The sequence below is a fragment of the Saccopteryx leptura genome, chromosome 5, assembly GCF_036850995.1.
Source record: "Saccopteryx leptura isolate mSacLep1 chromosome 5, mSacLep1_pri_phased_curated, whole genome shotgun sequence".
In the NCBI taxonomy this organism is placed as follows: Eukaryota; Metazoa; Chordata; class Mammalia; order Chiroptera; family Emballonuridae; genus Saccopteryx; species Saccopteryx leptura.
Window position 1 is genome coordinate 102,058,531 of NC_089507.1, and position 21,710 is coordinate 102,080,240.

The 21,710-nt window shown below is 39.3% G+C and overlaps 1 protein-coding gene across 1 annotated transcript in view; it reads left to right on the forward strand.

Moving 5' to 3' along the window:
• Window positions 1-521: 521 nt before the first annotated feature.
• The window catches only part of NET1 (neuroepithelial cell transforming 1), a 55,100-nt gene continuing 33,911 nt past the window's right edge, over window positions 522-21,710 (forward strand). The window contains exons 1-3 of the mRNA XM_066384696.1: window positions 522-773; window positions 9,360-9,426; window positions 17,296-17,355. Of these exons, the coding sequence (XP_066240793.1) occupies window positions 646-773; window positions 9,360-9,426; window positions 17,296-17,355 (255 nt within the window). The 5' untranslated portion in view covers window positions 522-645. The remainder of the gene's footprint in view (window positions 774-9,359; window positions 9,427-17,295; window positions 17,356-21,710) is intronic.

Consider the following 21,710-nt stretch of genomic DNA (forward strand, 5'->3'; position numbering starts at 1 on the left):
TTCTTATTTGATGTTTTGTCTTTTGCTGTCTACTTCACTCTTTTGCTGAGGAGAGTGTCTCTTCTGCATTGGGAGATAGGAGGGCTCCTAATAAAATTTTAATGATTTCCTAGAGACAGCCCTAAGTATACATTTCCATTACCTTTGGTAATTGGAGGTTTGTTTACATGAATAATTTGGCATATGTGGCAAAACAAAACAAAACAAAACAAAATCCTCTCATCTTAGGTCCTCACTTTCAACCTCTCTTGTGCCCTGGCTTGCGGTGGAAGTCCTAAAAAACAAACAAACAGTGAAATAGGTATCGGGCCTCGGGGATTTAGGAATGGAGTCAAAATAAAACCCAAGACCACCCAACTAATCTGCAGGAATATTCCAACCACTTTTTTCCCTTCCTACTTCTATTTATGCGCCTGAAGGGGCGGAGAGAGAGGGGGGGGCGGGACTCACGTTTCCTAGTAACTGCCCGCTGTCCCCTGATTGGCTGGTCGCAGCGCGGCCGCCATTTTCAAACCCCGGAAGATGGCGGCGACGGCGGCGATGCATTCCTGACAGAAACTTCTCTAGGATCAGAAAAGGTTGGGCGCGGTGCCCGCCCCGGTGGCCTTCCCGGGCACCCGGCCACCACCCCACCCCGTCCGCGTCATGGAGTCCGAGCTGGCGGCCCAGAAGCATCCCCAGCCGCGGAGACGAAGTCGCCGGGCTTCCGAGCTCTGCGCGGGCGGCGCCCCCGGGCCATCACCAGACACCCCCAGGCCGGAGGCGGACGGCAGGTGAACGCGGGCCCGGCAGCGACTGCGGACCCGGGCACCCGGTCCGAGGGCTGGGAGTGAGGTAGGGGGCAGGAGGAGCGGGCTGGTCATCCTCCTCGCTGCCTCCCTCCGGCGGGGTGGGGGCCGCGGGCTGGTCACTCGCCTCCTCTCCCGGTAGGCGGGCTTGGGGCCCGGCCGCGCAGGTCGGATCTCGACACCAGCGGGGTAGTGGCTGGAATGGAGCGGTTCCGAAATGCAAATGGAAAACCGAAAATGTCTGGGAGCCTGCAGGTGGGGGGCGCGGGATTGTTACCGGAGCACGGCGGTTTCTGACAGACACGCAGCAGTTCTCTAGGCCAGTCCAGCTGGTGTATAAACTCAGATCTGAGGATTATTGTTCCCTTTAAAAGAATTTAACTTTTTGGGTGGGCAGTCTTTCAAAAATATTTTAAACTAAATTAGGGTATATAAATGCAATTGAGCCACTTCTTGATACCCAGGACTGTCATTTTTACTATTTATAGTAAGTAATACTTGCTAAAATAAAAGGATACCCACCTTAGCTTCTAAAATTATTTGCTCCCACACCAAATAATTGCACTTTAACAGTTCTATCGAGATGTAATTTGGATATCGTACATTCATTCATGTAATTGTGCATTTTAATGATTATTAGTAAATTTATAGAGTTGTGCGGCCATCACCGCAGCCCACTGTTAGAACATTTTATCACCCCAAAGATTATCCTAAATTTATTTGCAGTCAATCCTCACTTCCACCCCCAGGCTGAGGCAGCAGTTGATCTGCTCCAAATTTCAATTTCCGGACATCTCCCATGAATGGAATTGTTAAGGCAGGCAGGTAGCTAGGTATTGATGGGGAAGGCGTGCAAAGGGTGTTGGACATTGTATTTTATAAAACTGGAACACCTGCGTCAGTAGGGTGCTGCAACATCTCACTTACCTTAATTTGCTAGAAAGCTAACGCATTCAATGGCGCAGTTGCCCACTTCAGGCCTCCATTGTGCTTTAGACGTGGGTTTGGAAGAAATCTCCCCAAGACACTGCAGTCAGGCGCTGGGAGAAGGTGGGTTCAGGCTTGCACCCTAAGACCTGTGCATCCGACGGTGGAGGTCGAAGCCTGTCGGTGTGGACTAGACGTAGAATCTGATTGGCTAGTGGGAGGAACCAAAACAAGCGGGTGAAATTTTTTTAAAAACTGATTGGTGAGTTTAGGGGAAAGCTGGTCCTTCCTAACCCAAAAAATACACTGCTCACAAAAATTAGGGGATATTTTATTGCTTCGTATTCATTTTGAAATATCCCCTAACTTTTGTGAGCAGTTTATAACCACAGCCTTAGGAAAGCTGTCACCCTTCCTGCTTGAAAACAAGCTTCCCCCTCTTGTTGGTCCCTGGGGTCTCCAAGCAACAGCCATGTTGCATGGGCTGGCAACTCCTTGCTCCCGAGCAATTTTCCAAGTAGAGGCTTTGAGCAGCACCTGGACTGGACTGAGCTTTGATATGGGCTAGACCAGGGGTCCCCAAACTTTTTACACAGGGGGCCAGTTCACTGTCCCTCAGACCGTTGGAGGGCTGGACTATAAAAAAAAAACTATGAACAAATCCCTTTGCACACTGCACATATCTTATTTTAAAGTAAAAACACAAATTTCTTTTACTTTAAATACAATATTTAAAATAAAGAACAAGTAAATTTAAATCAACAAACTGACCAGTATTTCAATAGGAACTATGCTCCTCTCACTGACCACGGATGAAAGAGGTGCCCCTTCTGGAAGTGCGGTGGGGGGGCTGGGTAAATGGCCTCAGGGAGCTGCGTGCGTAGTTTGGGGACCCCTGGGCTAGACCATGGTGCAGAATATCTGGATTTTGGTTTTTATACTGCACTTAAGACAAAACTGGATTTTTTCTATGAGGAGACAGACAGAAATGAGACTGAATGCCTGTAAGCGTCCTTCTGTTTCAACCTCAAATAAATCGTACTACAAAGGCCAAAGCTCTCCAGGTGCATGTCCAATAAAATGCTTTTTATATGACACCGTACACAAACCCCACTTCAGCCAGCATCAGAACCAATATCAGAATCATGCAGTATGTGATCTTTTGCATCAATTTTTAAAATTCATATTATGGGCACACATCAATATTCTATTCCTTTTCATTGCAAAATAGTATTCCGTTATATGAAATTAATATTTTACATTTTGTTACTCCATTTACCAGTTGTTGGAGATTTGAGTCTCAGTTTTGGCTCTTACGGATAATGCTGCTATGAACAATTACATACAAATCTTTCTGTGGACATATGTTTTCAATTTCTCTGGGGGAGATCCCTAGTAGTGGAATTGCTGGGTCATGTGGTAAGCTTATGTTTAATTTTTTGAGGAATTGCCAAAGTTTTTCAAAGGTTACTAGATTTCTAATGATGTGTGCTTTTAGATATTTTTCTCTTCCCTTATTGTTACTTGCTGCTGTCATTATCTTTGTACCCTCACTCCTGAATTTGATGCTATAGGCAAGGCAACCTGATAAGTATGTTAGAATTGCACAATACAAAAACACTAATGTGGTGTTTGGAATGTGTGTGTGCTGGTGTCTAGATGTTCAGCTGTGTTCCAGACTAGAGATGTTCTAAGATATATCCATTATTTGGGACACTTAGATACTAGTGAGAAACCCCATATGATTTTAGCTCCTCCAGAATCTTTATGAAGTGAGAAGAGAGACAATTCCTTAACAGCAAAGATGCTAAAAAGTCAAAAGAGTAGGCAGTTACTACTACATCAGATATTTGACTCAAATAAATGAATTGTTTCTGTGATAATTGCCTTCTTTTTTGCCTAATTTACAAAGAAATTGAGAGCCTGAATAGTTCAGCACCTCATAAATCAACATATGTTAACTATAGAGAATAGTTTACATAATTATTTGTATATTAATAGTACGCTTAGCATTTACAGATTAACACTTTTAATTTCAGTTATTTTTGAGTTACATGAGGCTAATTTACATTTAAGCTGCGCTTGCTGATGTGTGGGAGCAACTTTCTTAACCGAACAACTACACTTCTTGTTTTCACATAGGAGGTATTTTTCCTTAACAGATCTGGAGGCATCCCAAACAATTTTCAATTATACTTTGTCATATTTTTGGGTGTCCCTATGCCTCAACTCTTTCTTCTTGCTAATTACTACTCTGCTATATGCTTATCATTAATCCTTCTGTTTTGCTTGCCTTTAATAAAAATTTTACTTTTCTAACTCATCTTGGTTGCTTTTCATTGTAAACCCCTAAATATCTTATTTTAAATCAGTATCTTTATGTTTTTGTAATTTTCCTTTTTAATTGGAAGACTTATCTCACTTATATTGTCTGGTATATTTTATGAATATTTTTTTTGAGCTGCGTTTTGGCCAGCCGTTTATACATAGTTCTAATTCAGCTGTTAATTATCTGCCATGATAGGGAGGGCAGGGACATAATTAGGCTTAAGAAAGAACTGATGCTTCCCTTTTTGAACATCAACTGTACCATTGTAATTTTGATTTGTTTAGACTAAAACTATCTTAGTTTAAAACTAATATACATTATTCAAAAATACACCAATAATACAAAAGGAAGTATGTTAGAGGCCAGGGAATAATCACAATAGGGTTAATAGGAAACACAATTTTATATACCATGCTAGTTTCTTCATGTATTTATTATATGCCTTAAATGTCATAATTATTTGGATGTATGAAAAGGGGAATTGGACAAAAATACTTGAAAAGATGAAGGACCATCACTTATTATTTTATTCTTTAAATTTCCCTGTACATCAACTGTATTGGGTATCTTCTAGAAAGGGCAGTTATAATTTTAATGCTTGGTGAAATCAAAAAGTTTTTCCCACAAGGTTTAAAATAGCTATTACATTTTGAGTCTGACCCCTGTGAAAAATGACTATGTCTTTCCAAGATTTTTGGAAGTTGGTACTGTTTTGCATACTTTCTGGGCACAATTTGTTTTTTGAGGTTACTTTTTTCCATGGGTATTCAAAATAAATAGGTACTTGTTATTGAAATGGGAAAAAAATAGCATTACTGTAAAGCTGATTATAGCTAGTGCTGGAAAGATTCTTACAATCAGTTGGAAATACTTTTCCAGTTTGTTAACCTGTTTAAAATTCCTAAGAGCTATTTTCCTTCCCAGAATTTAGACATCAAATTTATTCTGAGGTCAGTATGCTCAGTTCTAGGAAATAAATAAAGAATAGCAGAAATAGCAATAATAACTTTGGTTTTGTGTTGTTCCTAACTCTTGTCTTATACCTGGAAGGCAGTGGGATTTTGTTTGTTTTTATTCTGGAACTTTTTCTTATTTTTATTGACTTTATTAGGGTGACATTGGTTAATAAATTATATAGGTTTCAGGTGTACAATTCTATAATACATTATCTGTATATTGTATTGTGTGTTCACCACTTCCTGAAAGGCAGTGTTTACTGAATATTTTAAGTGCCACTATGATTACTACTTTGGAATAAATATTATTAAATTTAAAATAATCTGATAAATTCTAATTGCTGTTTCTCAACCCATTTCCCACTGAAGGCTGTTTTAACCATGTAGTTTATGATGGCACTTACCTAGAGCAGTGTTTTTTTTCTTGTTTTGGGGTTTTTTTTTTCTGAAGTTGGAAATGGGGAGGCAGTCAGACACAGCCGCATGCGCCCAACCGGGATCCACCCGGGCATGCCCACCAGGGGGCGATGCTCTGCCCATCTGGGACGTCACTCTGCCGCAATCAGAGTCATTCTAGCACCTGAGGCAGAGGCCACAGAGCCGTCCTCAGCATCCGGGCCAACTTTGCTCCAATGGAGCCTTGGCTACGGGAGGGGAAGAGAGAGACAGAGAGGAAGGAGAGGGGGAGGGGTGGAGAAGCAGATGGTGCTTCTCCTGTATGCCCTGGCCGGGAATCAAACCTGGGACTCCTGCACGCCAGGCTGACGCTCTACCACTGTGCCAACCAGCCAGGGCCTAGAGCAGTGTTTTTTAAAAAGTGTGATACATACACTTAAGGTTTGAAGGCCTTGTTTTTCCTGTGATCTTGTAGCATTTGTTTATAATACACCTATGGATTGTTTAGTCATATGAATTATAATGTATTTCAAATGTCTTTTTTGTTCATCTTAAACACTTTGTTCCAGTGTTTTATCAAAAATCATACTGTTTTCTTCATTGTTGCTTGACTTTTCTGCAGTGGCAAATGATTTCTTTAAAGTATCTTGCTTCACTAAGGAGGCCCTCAAAAATACTGAGTTCCAAGAATAATAAAAGGTTGGGTGAGGGGTATGCAACATAATCAAATGTCAAAATAACCTGAAGATATTTTCTCTGAACATATGTACCCTGATTTATCAATGTCACCCCATTAAAATTAATAAAAAGAAATTATTGATAAGAAAAATAAAAAAAGAATAATAAAAGGCCTACTGTGTGTTAATCTGTTAAAGAGAAACAGCCATCCCAAAATGGAGTCACTTGTGCCAAACCCCACCTTGGCAAACCAAGATTTACTGCTTGCAGTTTAAGCTTCCCAGGAGTGTAACCTTTAACCAGTCCACATGGAATTACCTAGTCAGCACTAGTGAGATAATCTGCCAGTAGGTCCCTTCCATTCCCCTCAGGAGAGCAGCTTTGCCTGAAACAATGTATTCCTTACTAATAATGTCTGTCCTTTTCCCCATCCCTTTCTTCCTTTAAAAACCTATTTTGTACAGGCCTTTGGAGCTCTTTCTGTTTGCTAGATGGGATGCTGCCTGATTCGTGAATAGTTCAGTAAAGCCAATTAGATCTTTAAAGTTTATCTCATTGAGGCCCTGGCGGGTTGGCTCAGTGATAGAGCATCGGCCTGGCGTGCGAGAGTCCCAGGTTCAATTCCTGGCCAGGGCACACAGGAGAAGCGCCTATCTGCTTCTCCACCTTTCCCCCTCTCCTTCCTCTCTGTCTCTCTCTTCCCCTCCCGCAGCCGAGGCTCCATTGGAGCAAAGTTTGCCCAGGCGCTGAGGATGGCTCTGTGGCCTCTGCCTCAGGTGCTAGAATGACTCTGATTGCGGCAGAGCGACGCCCCCTGGTGGGCATGCCAGGTGGATCCCAGTGGGACGCAAACTGTGTGTAGGGCCTTTTATTATGATCTAGCCCAGGGGTCCCCAAACTTTTTACACAGGGGACCAGTTCACTGTCCCTCAGACCATTGGAGGGCCATACTATAAAAAAAACTATGAACAAATCTCTATGCACACTGCACATATCTTATTTTAAAGTAAAGAAACAAAACAGGAACAAATACAATATTTAAAGTAAAGAACAAGTAAATTTAAATCAATGGGAACTACGGGCCTGCTTTTGGCTAATGAGATGGTCAATGTCCGGTTCCATATTTGTCACTGCTAGATGTAAGAAGTGATGTGACATGCTTCCAGAGCCGTGAGGCGTGCATCCCACGTCACTGGAAGTAGTACTGTATGTGAGTGATGCCATGCTTTGCGTCTCTCACTGACCACCAATGAAAGAGGTACCCCTTCCGGAAGTGCGGCGGGGGCCGGATAAATGGCCTCAGGGGGCCGCATGTGGCCTGCGGGGGCCGTAGTTTGGGGACCCCTGATCTAGCCCTTATTTCTTTTAATTATCAAACATAAGTAACTACTTGTAATTCATTTCCCTTCTCCTTTATATGTGCTATTCTCTGCCCAAAGAGCCTTCCTGGCTCTTCTTGTATGCTTTGCTAATTGCTGTTTCTCTTTGATGCAGTTTTCGTATTACTGTTTTGACGTCCTCTTTCTTCTCTAGCCCTTTTTTTTCTCCTTTGTTCCTTGTCAAAATATAAGCAAACTTATTTATATTTAGCATCATAAACTACCAGGAGCCCTTGTATTTGATTTAAATTTATAAATTACTGTAGGAAAAGACAACCGAGTGTGATGTTTCTGTTAAAACTTGCAGTGAACTCTTTCCTTGAGGGTCAAGGGTGAGAATATACAAATAGATAACGGACTGATAATCCAGGAAGCTAAACAGTTTGGCTCCAAATGACCAGGACTTGATTAATTAGTAACTGCCAGCTTCCCTAATTTTTGTCCTCCCTTCTAACTGAGAACCAGAGCAAGCAAAACTGCACCCCAGTTAATCATACAGGATGCCCTGCTGCTACCCTGTTTCCCAGAAAATAAGACAGTGTCTTATATTAATTTTTGCTCCTAAAGACATGCTAGGTCTTATTTTCAGGGGAGGCCTTATATTTCTAAGCTTGAAAAAAATGCACTAGGTCTTATTTTCAGGGGATGTATTATTTTTGGGGAAACAAGGTAGTTAACCTGCCAACAGCTTCCAATTTGGGCACATCTGAAGCAGTCTCTTCTACAATAAAGCTTTCCCTCGTTGGCCTGCTTTTGAGTCTGCCTCAACACAGTGATATTGGTTGACTCCCTTGCTATATCATGCTCTGAATAAATAGCCATTGCTTTTCTCATTTGGTTCATTTTTATTTATTTCCACAAAAGATAAAAATATATATTTGCATCTGAAGCAGTTAACAATAAGTATAATTTATAAACTATTTTTATTTTTTGTGCTAGTTTATCAATTTTTCTCCCATATTTTATAAACACAGATTTATATTTTTTAACCCTTTGAGTAGTGAGGTTTTTTTCATGCTCACTTACCTCCAGGAGTAAGTTGTTTTTTCAAAAAATGAAATTAGTTCCAGTTACAGTTTTATTAACTTAAAATCATGTTTGTTTGATAACCAATATATGGAAACAAGAACATACATTTGCCTTTTTTTTTATGTTGCCTTACACATTTTTTAAAATAAATATTTGTACAACCATACTCTGGATGATCAGGAAGCACAGGAATACATGAACGTTCTTACTACTCAAAGGGTTAAAGGTGAAGACTGATTTTTGTCATAGGATTCTCTATTTCTTTACATTGAATAGAAAGATAACACAGAAGAAAAATCTATCACTTAATAATAAAGAATAAAGTCCTAGTCAAATTTTAATCTTACTTGGGACGTTTGTCTCAGATGTTATTCAAAGCTTTTTACTTGATTTATTAAATCATAATTTTTAAAAAATCAGTACATGAGACAATATGAAATAAAAATTAAATGCATTTAGATTTTCTTTATTATGTTAATACTCTTTTATTAGGCATGAATGTTAAATTTTATCAAATAATTTTTTGCATTATTTACTGTTTTTACTTAACCTATTAGTGTAATATATAAAAAGATTTCATATAATTGAACCATGTATATGTTCCTAAAATAAACTGCTTGGTTTGATGAATTTTTTTAATCCTAATCTGTTCACTAATGATATAGAAGACTCTTGTCACCTTTGTAAAGATTCTGAAAGTGATTAGAACCTATGCCCTAATTATTTTTTGCATGCCCTCCCTTTATTTCTATGATTGAATAACTAAAAAGGCTAAACAGTTTTGAAACTGAAAAAAATAGATTTTTTTAATCTGTCTAATACCTTATTTCACTGACATTACTCTCAATTTACTTATTGTTTTAACTTCTATTAACAGATATTCCCTTAGGAGAGGTAGCTCCTTCACATTTTTAACACCTGGCCCTCATTGGGACTTCACTTTGGTGAGTAGATGCCTGGGTTTTTTATTTCAAGAACTTAGAATTAACTTATTGGTTATCTCTCAGTCTAATGTATAGTCAGTTGTCTGTATTTCTCTCAACATCTTTGGCAGCCTATTTAATTCTTTTCTGCTAACAAACTAAAATAAATTTTTATGTCAGTTGAATGTAAGACATGATTTGAAAGGTACCAGACCTATTCATCTTTAACTATTTGATCCTCTTTCACTTATTCCCACCAGTGTTAAGAGAAAATATTATAAAACATGCATTTTTTAATGTACATACTCTAATGGCTTTACTTGTTAACATATAAGGATCTTTACTCATTAAGATATAAGTAATGAATTACTTTGTTATTAATCATTTTAGTATAGAGGGACTGCTTAATAATTTTAACATGGAAATTTACAGAGGCATGTGTCTGCAAAGTGATACCAGAAAATTATTTTTATACTTAAAAAGTCATTACATCATAGTATGCATATAAAGAAAGTATAATATATAGAAATAGAGCAAGATGCTTAGGCTTTTCTTATTTGGATACAATGGCAAAAATGATTCTATTTCTAGTTTGCCAAACTTGTATGCCTGTATTGATGTGCTGATGGATTCAGCAGTGCATATTTAATTTGTATTCTTCTCTTGTTTTGTTTTTAATATATATTTCTGTTGGGAAATCCTGTTCAGGATCAATACATTAATTGGTCAGAGAAACATTCACAGAAAGTGTCTCTTTATTTTAATGCAATTCTGCATTAAAATTCTGCCGACATTTTCCTTTGAAATGTGTTTTACTTTGGTCCCTTTCCCTTGCTATCGTTGAGCCTGAACTTAAACAGAGAAAGTTTACAAGTGTTTCTAAACTTGATTTGCAAGCCTATCAGCAAAACTATCTGAGCATATACCCCTGGTATTTATTTATGATTTTTATGTATATACCACCATTATTAGCTAATATCTCAAAGCACAATACTCAACCTAGAATGAAGTTTGGGACTGACTTCTTAATGGATCTTATTAGATTACCATTATCTTTTTTTCTTTTTTCTTTTCTTTTTTTTTTTTTTTTTTGGTGACAAAGACAGAGAGAGGGACAGATAGGGACAAACAGGAAGGGAGAGAGATGGGAAGCATCAGTTCTTCCTTGAGGCACCTTAGTTGTTCATTGATTGCTTTCTCAAATGTGCCTTGACCAGGGGGCTACAGCAAACTGAGTGACCCCTTGCTCAAGCTGGCGACCTCGGGGTTTCAAGCCTGGTCCTCCGCATCCCAGTCCGACGCTCTATTCACTGCACCACCGCCTAGTCAGGCTAGATTACCATTATCTTTAACCTTATAATGTGAGTGATGATGAACTCATTACACTGGGGAACAAAATTTTTGTTGCATCCACAAAAACACTTGTTCTTACCTAATTCAAGTGTGCTAATCTCAAATCTGACAATAGTTTTTCTCTGTAAGCTACAGATTTTTTGCAATTCAAGATTTTAGGTTTTCATCGTTTTCATCTTATTGTAAAATTTTCAACATTTAGTTTAGCATAATGAAGTAGAATGTCTTCTTGCGCATCATCTTTGTGAAAATATAATAATTTATATAATGCAGTAAATACACTAATACACTAAAAGATATGATTGTATCAGAATTTGTCTACAATTTCAAAATAGAACATATTCAAACACTTATTTTAATTATGAAATTTGCACAAAACTTATTTAAATTCTATTCAGGCAAAAATTTGCATTTGTAGTTCTTGCATTTGTGTACTTGTTGAGGACAATCTCGTTTGATGCTCCAGCAGTAGTCTGCCATCACTAACAGCTCCAAGATATTCAGGAAACTTATCAAGGTGACTGACTATTCAGGAAGTGAATCTTTTTTTTTTTTTTTTGTATTTTTCCGAAGCTGGAAACGGGAGAGACAGTCAGACAGACTCCTGCATGTGCCCGACCAGGATCCACCCGGCACGCCCACCAGGGGGCGACACTCTGCCCACCAGGGGGCGATGCTCTACCCCTCCGGGGCGTCGCTCTATTGCGACCAGAGCCACTCCGGCGCCTGGGGCAGAGGCCAAGGAGCCATCCCCAGCGCCCGGGCCATCTTTGCTCCAGTGGAGCCTCGCTGAGGGAGGGGAAGAGAGAGAGAGGAAGGAGAGGGGGAGGGGTGGAGAAGCAGATGGGCGCTTCTCCTGTGTGCCCTGGCCAGGAATCGAACCCGGGACCCCTTGCACACCAGGCCAACGCTCTACCACTGAGCCAACCGGCCAGGGCCAGGAAGTGAATCTTAACGTTCTTGTTATATCCAATGTCGCGGAAAGCCAACAGCATCCTTTGAACCAGAAGCTCATAGTTTTCTGCTTTTTTGTTGCCAAGAAGTTCTTTGTAGCTGCCACAAAAGACTGCCATGCTGCTTTCTCCTCCTTATTCATCTTCCTGGCAAATTCTTCATCACGTATGAGGGTTCGAATTTGAGGTCCATCAAATACACCTGCTTTTATCTTCTCGAAAGACAAGGGAGGAAAAGCAGAAATAATATATTGAAAGCATTCACTTTCTCTATTCAAAGTCTGAACAAACTTCTTCATTAAGCCAAGTTTGATGTGAAGTGGGGGAAAAATGATCCTGTCTCGATTAACTACAGGTTCATTCACAATATTTTGCATCCCTACTTCCAGAGCTTCACGTTTTGGCCACTCCTTCTGTGTCCAGTGTTTCTCCCGAGCTCCGCTGTCTCACAAACACAGAAAGCGAGGATACTTCGTGAAACCTCTCTGTTGTCCTCGCAGGAAATTTACCATTTTAAGATCCATACAGGCCTGCCCTGGCCGGTTGGCTCAGCGGTAGAGCGTCGGCCTGGCATGCGGGGGACCCAGGTTCGATTCCCGGCCAGGGCACATAGGAGAAGCGCCCATTTGCTTCTCCACCCCCGCCCCCTCCTTCCTCTCTGTCTCTCTCTTCCCCTCCCGCAGCCAAGGCTCCATTGGAGCAAAGATGGCCCGGGCGCTGGAGATGGCTCCTTGGCCTCTGCCCCAGGCGCTCGAGTGGCTCTGGTCGCAGCAGAGCGACACCCCAGAGGGGCAGAGCATCGCCCTCTGGTGGGCAGAGCATCGCCCCTGGTGGGCGTGCCGGGTGGATCCTGGTCGGGCGCATGCGGGAGTCTGTCTGACTGTCTCTCCCCGTTTCCAGCTTCAGAAAAATACAAAAAAAAAAAAAAAAAGAAAAAAGATCCACACAGGCCTGACATGTGGTGGCGCAGTGGATAAAGCGTCGACCTGGAAATGCTGAGGTCACCGGTTTGAAACCCTGGACTTGCCTGGTCAAGGCACATATGGGAGTTGATGCTTCCTGCTCCTCCCCCCTTCTCTCTCTGTCTTCTCTCTCTCTCACTCTTTCTCTCCTTTCTAAAATGAATAAATAAAAGGAAAAAAAAAAAGAAAAAAGATCCACACAAATGATGCAATTATGCTCTTCATACTTCAGAAAGTCGAGGACAATTTTTATGTCACTATAATCTTCTCGCAGATGAGTTGAATAACCAATTGGAACCACTGCATAAATATTACCGTTGTGTAGGAGAACACATTTCAGAATCCGTTTAGAGCTGTCAAGAAATAGCCGCCATTCTGTTGGACTGTAAGTGGTAACACCTAGCTGGCTGAGAAGACTACAGATATCATGACAGTAAACAAAGTGTTTGTCTTCGGAAAAAAAGTCCACAAACATTTGTTCACGCTTCCTGAAATGGGATACTTTAGCTGACTGGTGAAGTGCATTCTTTTCTTGAAGCCTGGAGGCTAATAACTCAGCTGCTTTCTTTGATAGGCCCAAATATCTTACTAAGTCATTCAATTCGGATTGGCTAAACTGCTGAGGGGTTAATGACTGCTTGGTATCAGAAGAAGACCCTTCAAATTCTACAGCCATTTCCTCATGCATCTTATCAAAATACACTTGATCACCATGTTCACTTTCTTCGTCCTTAGAAGAAATAAAACCATTGAAAACTGGAACCAGGAGTGTCTCAGAGTGTGGAATAGGTCATATTGCTGAAGGAATATTAGAATATGTGATCATATGCCATTTTTTCTTGCCGATGTCCTTTGTATGGATCAGACAGAAATAACAGTCACTGCTGTGGTCCTTAGGCTCATGCCAAACCATGGGAATACCAAAAGGCATTCCTTTGCATTTTCCTTTTGTCCAGTTATGAAGCAGTTCCTCACAATTATGACACACAGTATGAGGAGCCCAATTCTTGTCTTGATCACCAAGGGAAACTTTAAAATAGGCAATTTATGCACATGTCACAAATGATGAAATATTGCACCTTTGACGTTGAAGTGTGTAACAGCCACATATAAGTATATAACAGAAGGTATCAGGATTATTCTTACATTTATGTCTACTCGAAGAAGCCATGATTCAATCTTAAAACAAAATAAGAGGGTGTTTTTATCAGATAATAATTTTTTACATTTAAAAACAATTATAATTATGTAAAAGTGATGTTTGTAAAACATTAATTGCATTGTGGTTATGTTCAATCCAAGAGTCGTTGCCCTTTAACTCCAATTTAAAAATCAGTGCATGCCATTAACTGTAACAAAAAGAAATTAAGATTGCATAAAAACTAGAGCATGCATCAAAAAACAGATTTCAGATTTGGAATCAGCGATGCAGAAATATATAGAAACAGTTCTAAAACCTCATGCAACAGAAAATAAAAAAAAATTTGTTCCCCAGTGTTATCTGTGTATTAAATATTAATAAAGCTTATTTTTAAAAATTAAGAAATACATAAAAATAACAATTCTAACATTTTCCTCCTGCACTATAGGGAAGATATCTTGGGTGTCCTCCAGGGTAGGTGCATCCCACCTGGGAAACACTTTTGTAGAGATCTCCCATGCAAAAGAAATAGCTTATGGTTTCTTTATTTAAAATTTTGGAATGTCATTAAGGAGTTGTAAGAAGGAAATTTATAATTTTTAAATACATAGTTTAAAAAAGCATCTAACTTAAGAGATGAGAAAAAGAACAATAAAATAAATCAAAGAAAATAGAAGGAAAAGTAAGAATGGGATGAAGTAAAATCAACACCCACGAAATTCTTAGCAAACCAGGAGTAGAGTGGAAAACTTCCTTTGTCTGAGACCACAAACAACATACATAATGATAAAATGCTTAAACATTTCTTATAAATTTAGCAAAAAGCCTGTTATCACTATATCTATTCAGTATAGTGTTAGTGCTCCTAACCAGCACAGTAAGACAGGAAAACAAGTGATAAACAACTTAGAAAAGAAAGGACAATATGATTTTATTACTCAGAGAAAACATGATTGTCTACATAGAATATTCAAGAAACTAGTTAATACCAGCTATTAGAACTAATAAGCATTTAAGTAAGGCTACTGCTTAAAAAAACCCAATAGAATGTATATATTACCAATAAACAGAATGTGGCTTAAAGATGCTTTTATTGAAATAAAAACATTTTAAATCTAGGACTAAATCTATGAAAATATCTGTAAGACTTTATGAGAAATATTGGAAAGCATTAATAAAGGACATAGGACATCTAATTATATTCAAGCAAGGAAGGATATAATTGCATAAAAATGTCAGTTTTCCCCCAAATTAATTTATAAATTCAGTGTGGTTCTTATAGAAATCTCATTGGAGTATAATGGAGCTCATTCTACAATTCACATGGAAGACCCAGAACAGCAAAAGTAATGTACGTGTCAGGTAGCAAAATTACTTACTATAGTAGCTATTAAGTCTTACTCCAAGGTACAGTAATTACACAACATGATATGGGTGCAGGTATGAATAAATAAATTGATAGAATAAAATAGAGAACCCAGAAATTGATCCACATATATTTGAGAACATACTGTATCATATAAGCAATATGAAGGAATAGTGCTTATCATCAGATGGCATCAGGAGTGGCTAACGTGTCAGCTATATTTTCTCATACCACATACATGCAAAAAATAAGTTCTAGGTGGATTGAATGGATAAATATGAAAAGCAAAACTTTAAAATAGGGAAAAGAAAATCTGTTAAATTTCCTTTATATATATGCGCACACAATGTACAGTTTTATATAAATGCATAAGTATGGTCATGTATGTGCTCTTTTTCCCTCAGTACAATCCTTTTGCTTGGTAGTGTTTTCCCTTGTTCTCCTGCCTGTAAAAGCCTTTCTTCCATCCCCCAACCTCCACTTTAACCCATATCAGCAACACTGTTTTTATCCCCGTATATTTTGCTTTATAGTTATTTACCAGTACACAGCCTCACAGATATGCAGGATTTTTGTTTAGTTTACTTGTCAAAGTTAGGACAACATCTTCTGGAAATGACCTTAGGATCAATTAAGATTTCTTGAGTTAAATCACCTCATTTTTTAGTTTTTCCTAATTCTGATTTATATTGTTCTTTCATATCTTATGTCATTTTCTTAATGTCTTTTTTTTTTTTTTTCTTTTTTTTTTCTGAAGCTGGAAACAGGGAGAGACAGTCAGACAGACTCCCGCATGCGCCGGACCGGGATCCACCTGGCACGCCCACCGGGGCGACGCTCTGCCCATCAGGGGGCGATGCTCTGCCCATCCTGGGCGTCGCCATATTGCGACCAGAGCCACTCTAGCGCCTGAGGCAGAGGCCACAGAGCCATGCCCAGCGCCCGGGCCATCTTTGCTCCAATGGAGCCTTGGCTGCGGGAGGGGAAGAGAGAGACAGGGAGGAAAGCGCGGCGGAGGGGTGGAGAAGCAAATGGGCGCTTCTCCTGTGTGCCCTGGCCGGGAATCGAACCCGGGTCCTCCGCACGCTAGGCCGCCGCTCTACCGCTGAGCCAACCGGCCAGGGCCTCTTAATGTCTTTTAACTAAATTTGAAATAGTATGTTATAGTTTTCCTCTGCTTTTTTTTTACATTTTTTAAACATTTTATTTACTGATTTTTTGGAGAGATGGGGAGAGAGACAGAAAGAGAGAGGGAGTGTGAGAAAGGGGGGGGAAGCAGGAAGCATCTACTCGCCGTAGTTGCATCCTGTATCTGCCTTGACTGGGCAAGCCCAGACATTTAAATGGGCAACCTCAGTATTCCAGGTCAACACTTTATCCACTGTACCACCACAGGCCAGGCCTTTCTCTGCTTCTTTGAGCATTTCTTTGTGAGGTGCCTTTATGCCCTGTCGGTTTGTTATTCCCCTTTTTCTCTTTTTTCTTAATTATTTTGTATAGGATTTGACTTTGGAGAATTTTCTTCTGACGTGAATATAGCTCTCCTGACCTTTTAATAAAGAGGCTTGGTGCAGATAGCTTTTCTAACTTCATAAAGCTGCCTCTTGTGTTATTTTCATGGTGGCTTACTTCTGAGACTTCCGGGCTCCACATTCCCCCCACTTCTTTCTGGACTCTTATCTTTCCTTTTCTCCATTGTCCCTGTCCTGCTTGATTTTGATTCCACTCCCACCAGTTTCTCCTCGAGGTGGGCAATTACTTTGGACCATGAGAAAAGCATCTTTTTAAGAAATTTGTTGCCTTTATATTTAAAACATATTTACTTTTTCTCTAACAAGTACAGGCAGCCCTTACTGATGTAAGAGTACTGTTCTGGAAAATTTTATATAAGTTTTTTTAATAGGGTGGAATCACTTCACAACAGGAGATGGTTTAGGGGGTACAAGTAGACAGTATGTATGGTAGAGATAATTTATGAGCATTTCTCATTAAAATATTTAAAATGTAGCCAAAGTTTTCACTTTTTAAAGTGATTTTTCTAGTTATATGGAGTCTTTGTTTAATGGAGTACATTCATTCCTTCTATATCAGAATGAAATCTTTTTTGTCTTATAGAAAAGAAAACGAAGAGCAAAAGATGATGATGTCATAAGCCTTAGCAGCCTTGATCTGAAGGTAAGCGTTACTGCTCTGTCAAGAAAAGCATTTAAAAATGTGCAAGCAGCATTCTATAAGAACAATATATGTGCTATAAGAACAATGAATGCTATTTTTTTGCATTTTTTAACTGTAAAACTGAATGTTATTGGCTCTTATACGTAGCCTCTTTTTTCTGTTCTACTTTGTTTAGAATGAGGAGAAAACCTCCCTCAGAACATTGTTAGGATATAATTGTTGATTGCAACGTCAAGTGTCTATGGGGACCAGGTCTATAGTATAGGCAAAGAAGGGAGGTAGGATAGGGAGGAAAGGAACAGTGCCATATCCCTTCTGAAAGAGGAAGCTGCTACTGTGCTCTAACCCGTTGCTGCATATAGAACTGTCAAAATCTGTATTTTTATGTGAATCTTCTGAATTTTAAAAGATCAAATTTTTTTCTAAAAAAAAAAGCAAGTTAAATATCTCATTTACAAGTCAGATGTGATCCATACGTTTCCTAGGTGTGACCTATGAAAAAGTAAAGCTTAGTAGGCACTTAAAAGTATGGCCTTTAATGTAAAATTATAGTTAAGTTCAAAAATCTGAAATCTTTGGAATTACTTAATTTGTTTTTATCTTTAGGCAAATTTTATAGAACCATCTTGTTTTGTTTTTTGTTTGTTTTTTAAGTTAGAGGGGGGGAGATAATTAGACAGACTCCTGCATGCACCCTGACTGGGATCTACCTTGCATCCCTTGTCTGGGGCCAAAGCTCAATCAACAGAGGTATTTTTAGTGACTGAGGCTGACAGTGGGATCAACCTAGCTATCCTCAGCACCTCAGACCAACACTCAAACCAGTCTAGCCATTGGCTGCGGGAAGGGAAGAGGGAGAGAAGGGGGAGAGGAAGGGGGAAGGAAGCAGAGGGTCACTTCTATGTGCCTTGACCGGAACCAAACTCGAGATATCCATCTGCTGGGCTGACACTCTATCCACTGAGACAATTGGCCAGGGCCAGAACCATCTTGTTTTAAGGAACCTTTTTTAAAGATCATTATAAAAAAAAGTTATACATTTTTAGTGAGATTTTAAAAAATAGTTTGATGTTGTGTTTAATGATGACAGCTGCTGCTGCTTTTTTAAAGACAAGGTTGTTTTCTAAAAATTTAATTTTTATAGGGTGTGTGTGTGTGTGTGTAAAACATCTTTATAGAAGAATTATGTGTTTTAACTGTTAGTCTTTTTATAAAAGTTTTAGTTACATTTTTAAAATCTTATATTCAAAGAAAGAAAAAGTATGAAGTAGAATCCTGAGTGTTTTTAGGTATGCTTCAAATTAAATCATATACAGAAATAGAACAGTTATTTGTAATTTGCCACAATAAAATCTACTTAAAGACAATCCTCTTGTCTTAACCCCAATTTCAGCAATTATGGTGTGTGATCAGTTGTCTGTTTCATCTATCCACTCACCTATCCTCCTATGGATCATTTTGAAGCAAATTCTAGACATTGTATTACCACATTCAGTACTCACACTTTCCTTGCTTGTCATACTTATATTTTTCCATCTTGTCTTTTTGAATTGCAATTCATAATAAGGTTCATGTACTGTGATTGATTATATCTCAAGTATCTTTTAATCTATAGGTTTCCTCTCTCTGTTTTCTTGTAACTTTTTGTTCTTATTGAAGAAACCATGTCTTTTTTACTCTAGAGCTCCATGGCCTGAATATTTATGAGTGTGTATCCCCATGGTGTCATTTCCTATACTCCTGAATTCCCTGTATTTCTAGTAAATTGGTAATTAGACTAAGAGATTGTTTTGGGCTGTGTACTTTTTTCAGGAGGTATATAATTTTTTTTGTGATGTTTACAAAATTAATTATCATTATCTAGATCAGTTTATTCATTGAAAGTTGCAAAATTGGCCCTGGCCAGTTGGCTCAGCAGTAGAGCGTCGGCCTGGCGTGCGGGGGGACCCGGGTTCGATTTCCGGCCAGGGCACATAGGAGAAGCGCCCATTTGCTTCTCCACCCCCCACCCCCTCCTTCCTCTCTGTCTCTCTCTTCCCCTCCCGCAGCCAAGGCTCCATTGGAGCAAAGATGGCCCGGGCGCTGGGGATGGCTCCTTGGCCTCTTCCCCAGGCGCTAGAGTGGCTCTGGTCGCGGCAGAGCGACGCCCCGGAGGGGCAGAGCATCGCCCCCTGGTGGGCAGAGCATCGCCCCTGGTGGGCGTGCCGGGTGGATCCTGGTCGGGCGCATGCAGGAGTCTGTCTGACTGTCTCTCCCCGTTTCCAGCTTCAGAAAAATACAAAAAAAAAAAAAAAAGAAAGTTGCAGAATTGCAAAATTGTGCCTGACCAGGTGGTGGCGCAGTGGATAGAGAGTCAGACTGGGATGCAGAGGACCCAGGTTCAAAACCCAGAGATTGCTGGCTTGAGCATGAGATCATAGACGTGACCCCATGGTCACTGGCTTGAGCCCAAAGGTCACTGGCTTGAGCAAGAGGTCACTTGCTCTGCTGTAGCCACCACCACTACCATCACCCCCTACCCCCCAACCCCATCAAGGCACATATGAGAAAGCAATTACTGAACAACTAAGGAGCTGCAATGAAGAATTGATGCTTCTCATCTCTCTCCCTTCCTGTTTGTCCCTCTCTCTGACTCTCTTTCTGTCTCTGTCCAAAAAAAAAAAAGTTGCAAAATTGTGATACAGTGCCTTATCAGTCCTCTGTTTATTATCTAGAATAGTTCTGTAAAGAGAATATTTCCCTCATCAACCATTTGATTACTTCAAGGTACTGATTCATGATAAAGATGAGACAAGTACTTTATTCCTTTCCTTTATCAATTTTAAAAAATGAGTTTTATTCATTAAAATTCTCTAAAAGTAACTAATGATTTTTTTTTATAATTATATGAAATCATGGATATGAACACATTTGTTGTATTTTGACCCATTTTGGTTATTACTCTTACTATGCTCAAATTATTCCTTCTTTGGCCACTTGATGCTGCTTCCGGATGGCTCCTATCTCTCCCCCCACTTCCCAGCTTCATTAAGATATATTTGTCAGGCCTGACCAGGTGGTGGTGCAGAAGTAGATAGAGCGTCGGACTGGGAAGCGGAAGGACCCAGGTTCGAGACCCCAAGGTCACCAGCTTGAGCACAGGCTCATCTGGCTTGAGCAAAAAGCTCACCAGTTTGGACCCAAGATCGCAGGCTTGAGCAAGGGGTTACTTGGTCTGCTGAAGGCCCTGCGGTCAGGGCACATATGAGAAAGCAATCAATGAAAAACTAAGGTGTCACACGAAAAACTGATGATTGATGCTTCTCATCTCTCTCCGTTCCTGTCTGTCTGTCCCTATCTATCCCTCTCTCTGTTCCTATAATAAATAAATTAATTAATTAATAAGATTTATTGGTCAGGTAACATTGCGTTAATTTAAGGTGTACAGTGTGTTGATGTCCTACATCCCTTTGACATGACCCTCACCTCATATCTAGAGGCTTAATAACCTCCTTTTCTTCCGTGATGACAAGTTTTACCAAGTTTTAGGACAGTAGTCTCCATTACTATAAGTTAATATAAATCAGACAATTATGAAAACATTTTATGTTTTATTTTTCAGGTATTTTTGTTTTTGACACATAGACTATAATAGGGATGCATATATTGCTTGTTTTTTTAATTATTGAACTATTTTTATATATAATTATGCCAATAATTCACTTGTATCTTTTGATTTTGAATTTTTAAGAATTACTACTTTTAAGTTTACTTCTTCATATAATTATGCAACAAAATTACATAAAATTTTAAAGTCAGTTCTATAAAAAAATTTTTTTATCTCTGGCTCTTATACCCTACTTCTTTCTTTCCTACAAAAATCTTCTCTTTTTAAAAATATTTTATTTATTGATTTTAGAGTGAGGAAAGAGAAATAGAAGGGCAGGCAGGGGAGAGGGGACAGGAAGCATCAACTCACAGCTGCTTCTCATATGTGCCTGACCAGGCAAGCCTGGGGTCTCAAACTGGCAGCCTCAGCACTCCAGGTTGATGCCACATCCACTGCGCTGCCACAGGTCAGGCTTCTTTGTTTTTTAATTTTATGGTTTATTGTCCACTTTTTAAAAATATAAACTATTGCCTGTATATCTGCATATCTCACTGTCTTGGATAAGCAATAGCATGCTATCTTTATTATCTATTTTATTTTATTTTATTTTTTGTTTTACTTGTTTTTGTTTTGGTATAATTTTTGATATTTAGGAAAATTCATGTTTTTATTTTATTGGTTATCTTTATAAAATGCCTTCAATTCCTTCTTGTTGGTAATTGTGAATTGATTCATTCCTGTCAGCATTATTTTAATTAACTAGAAC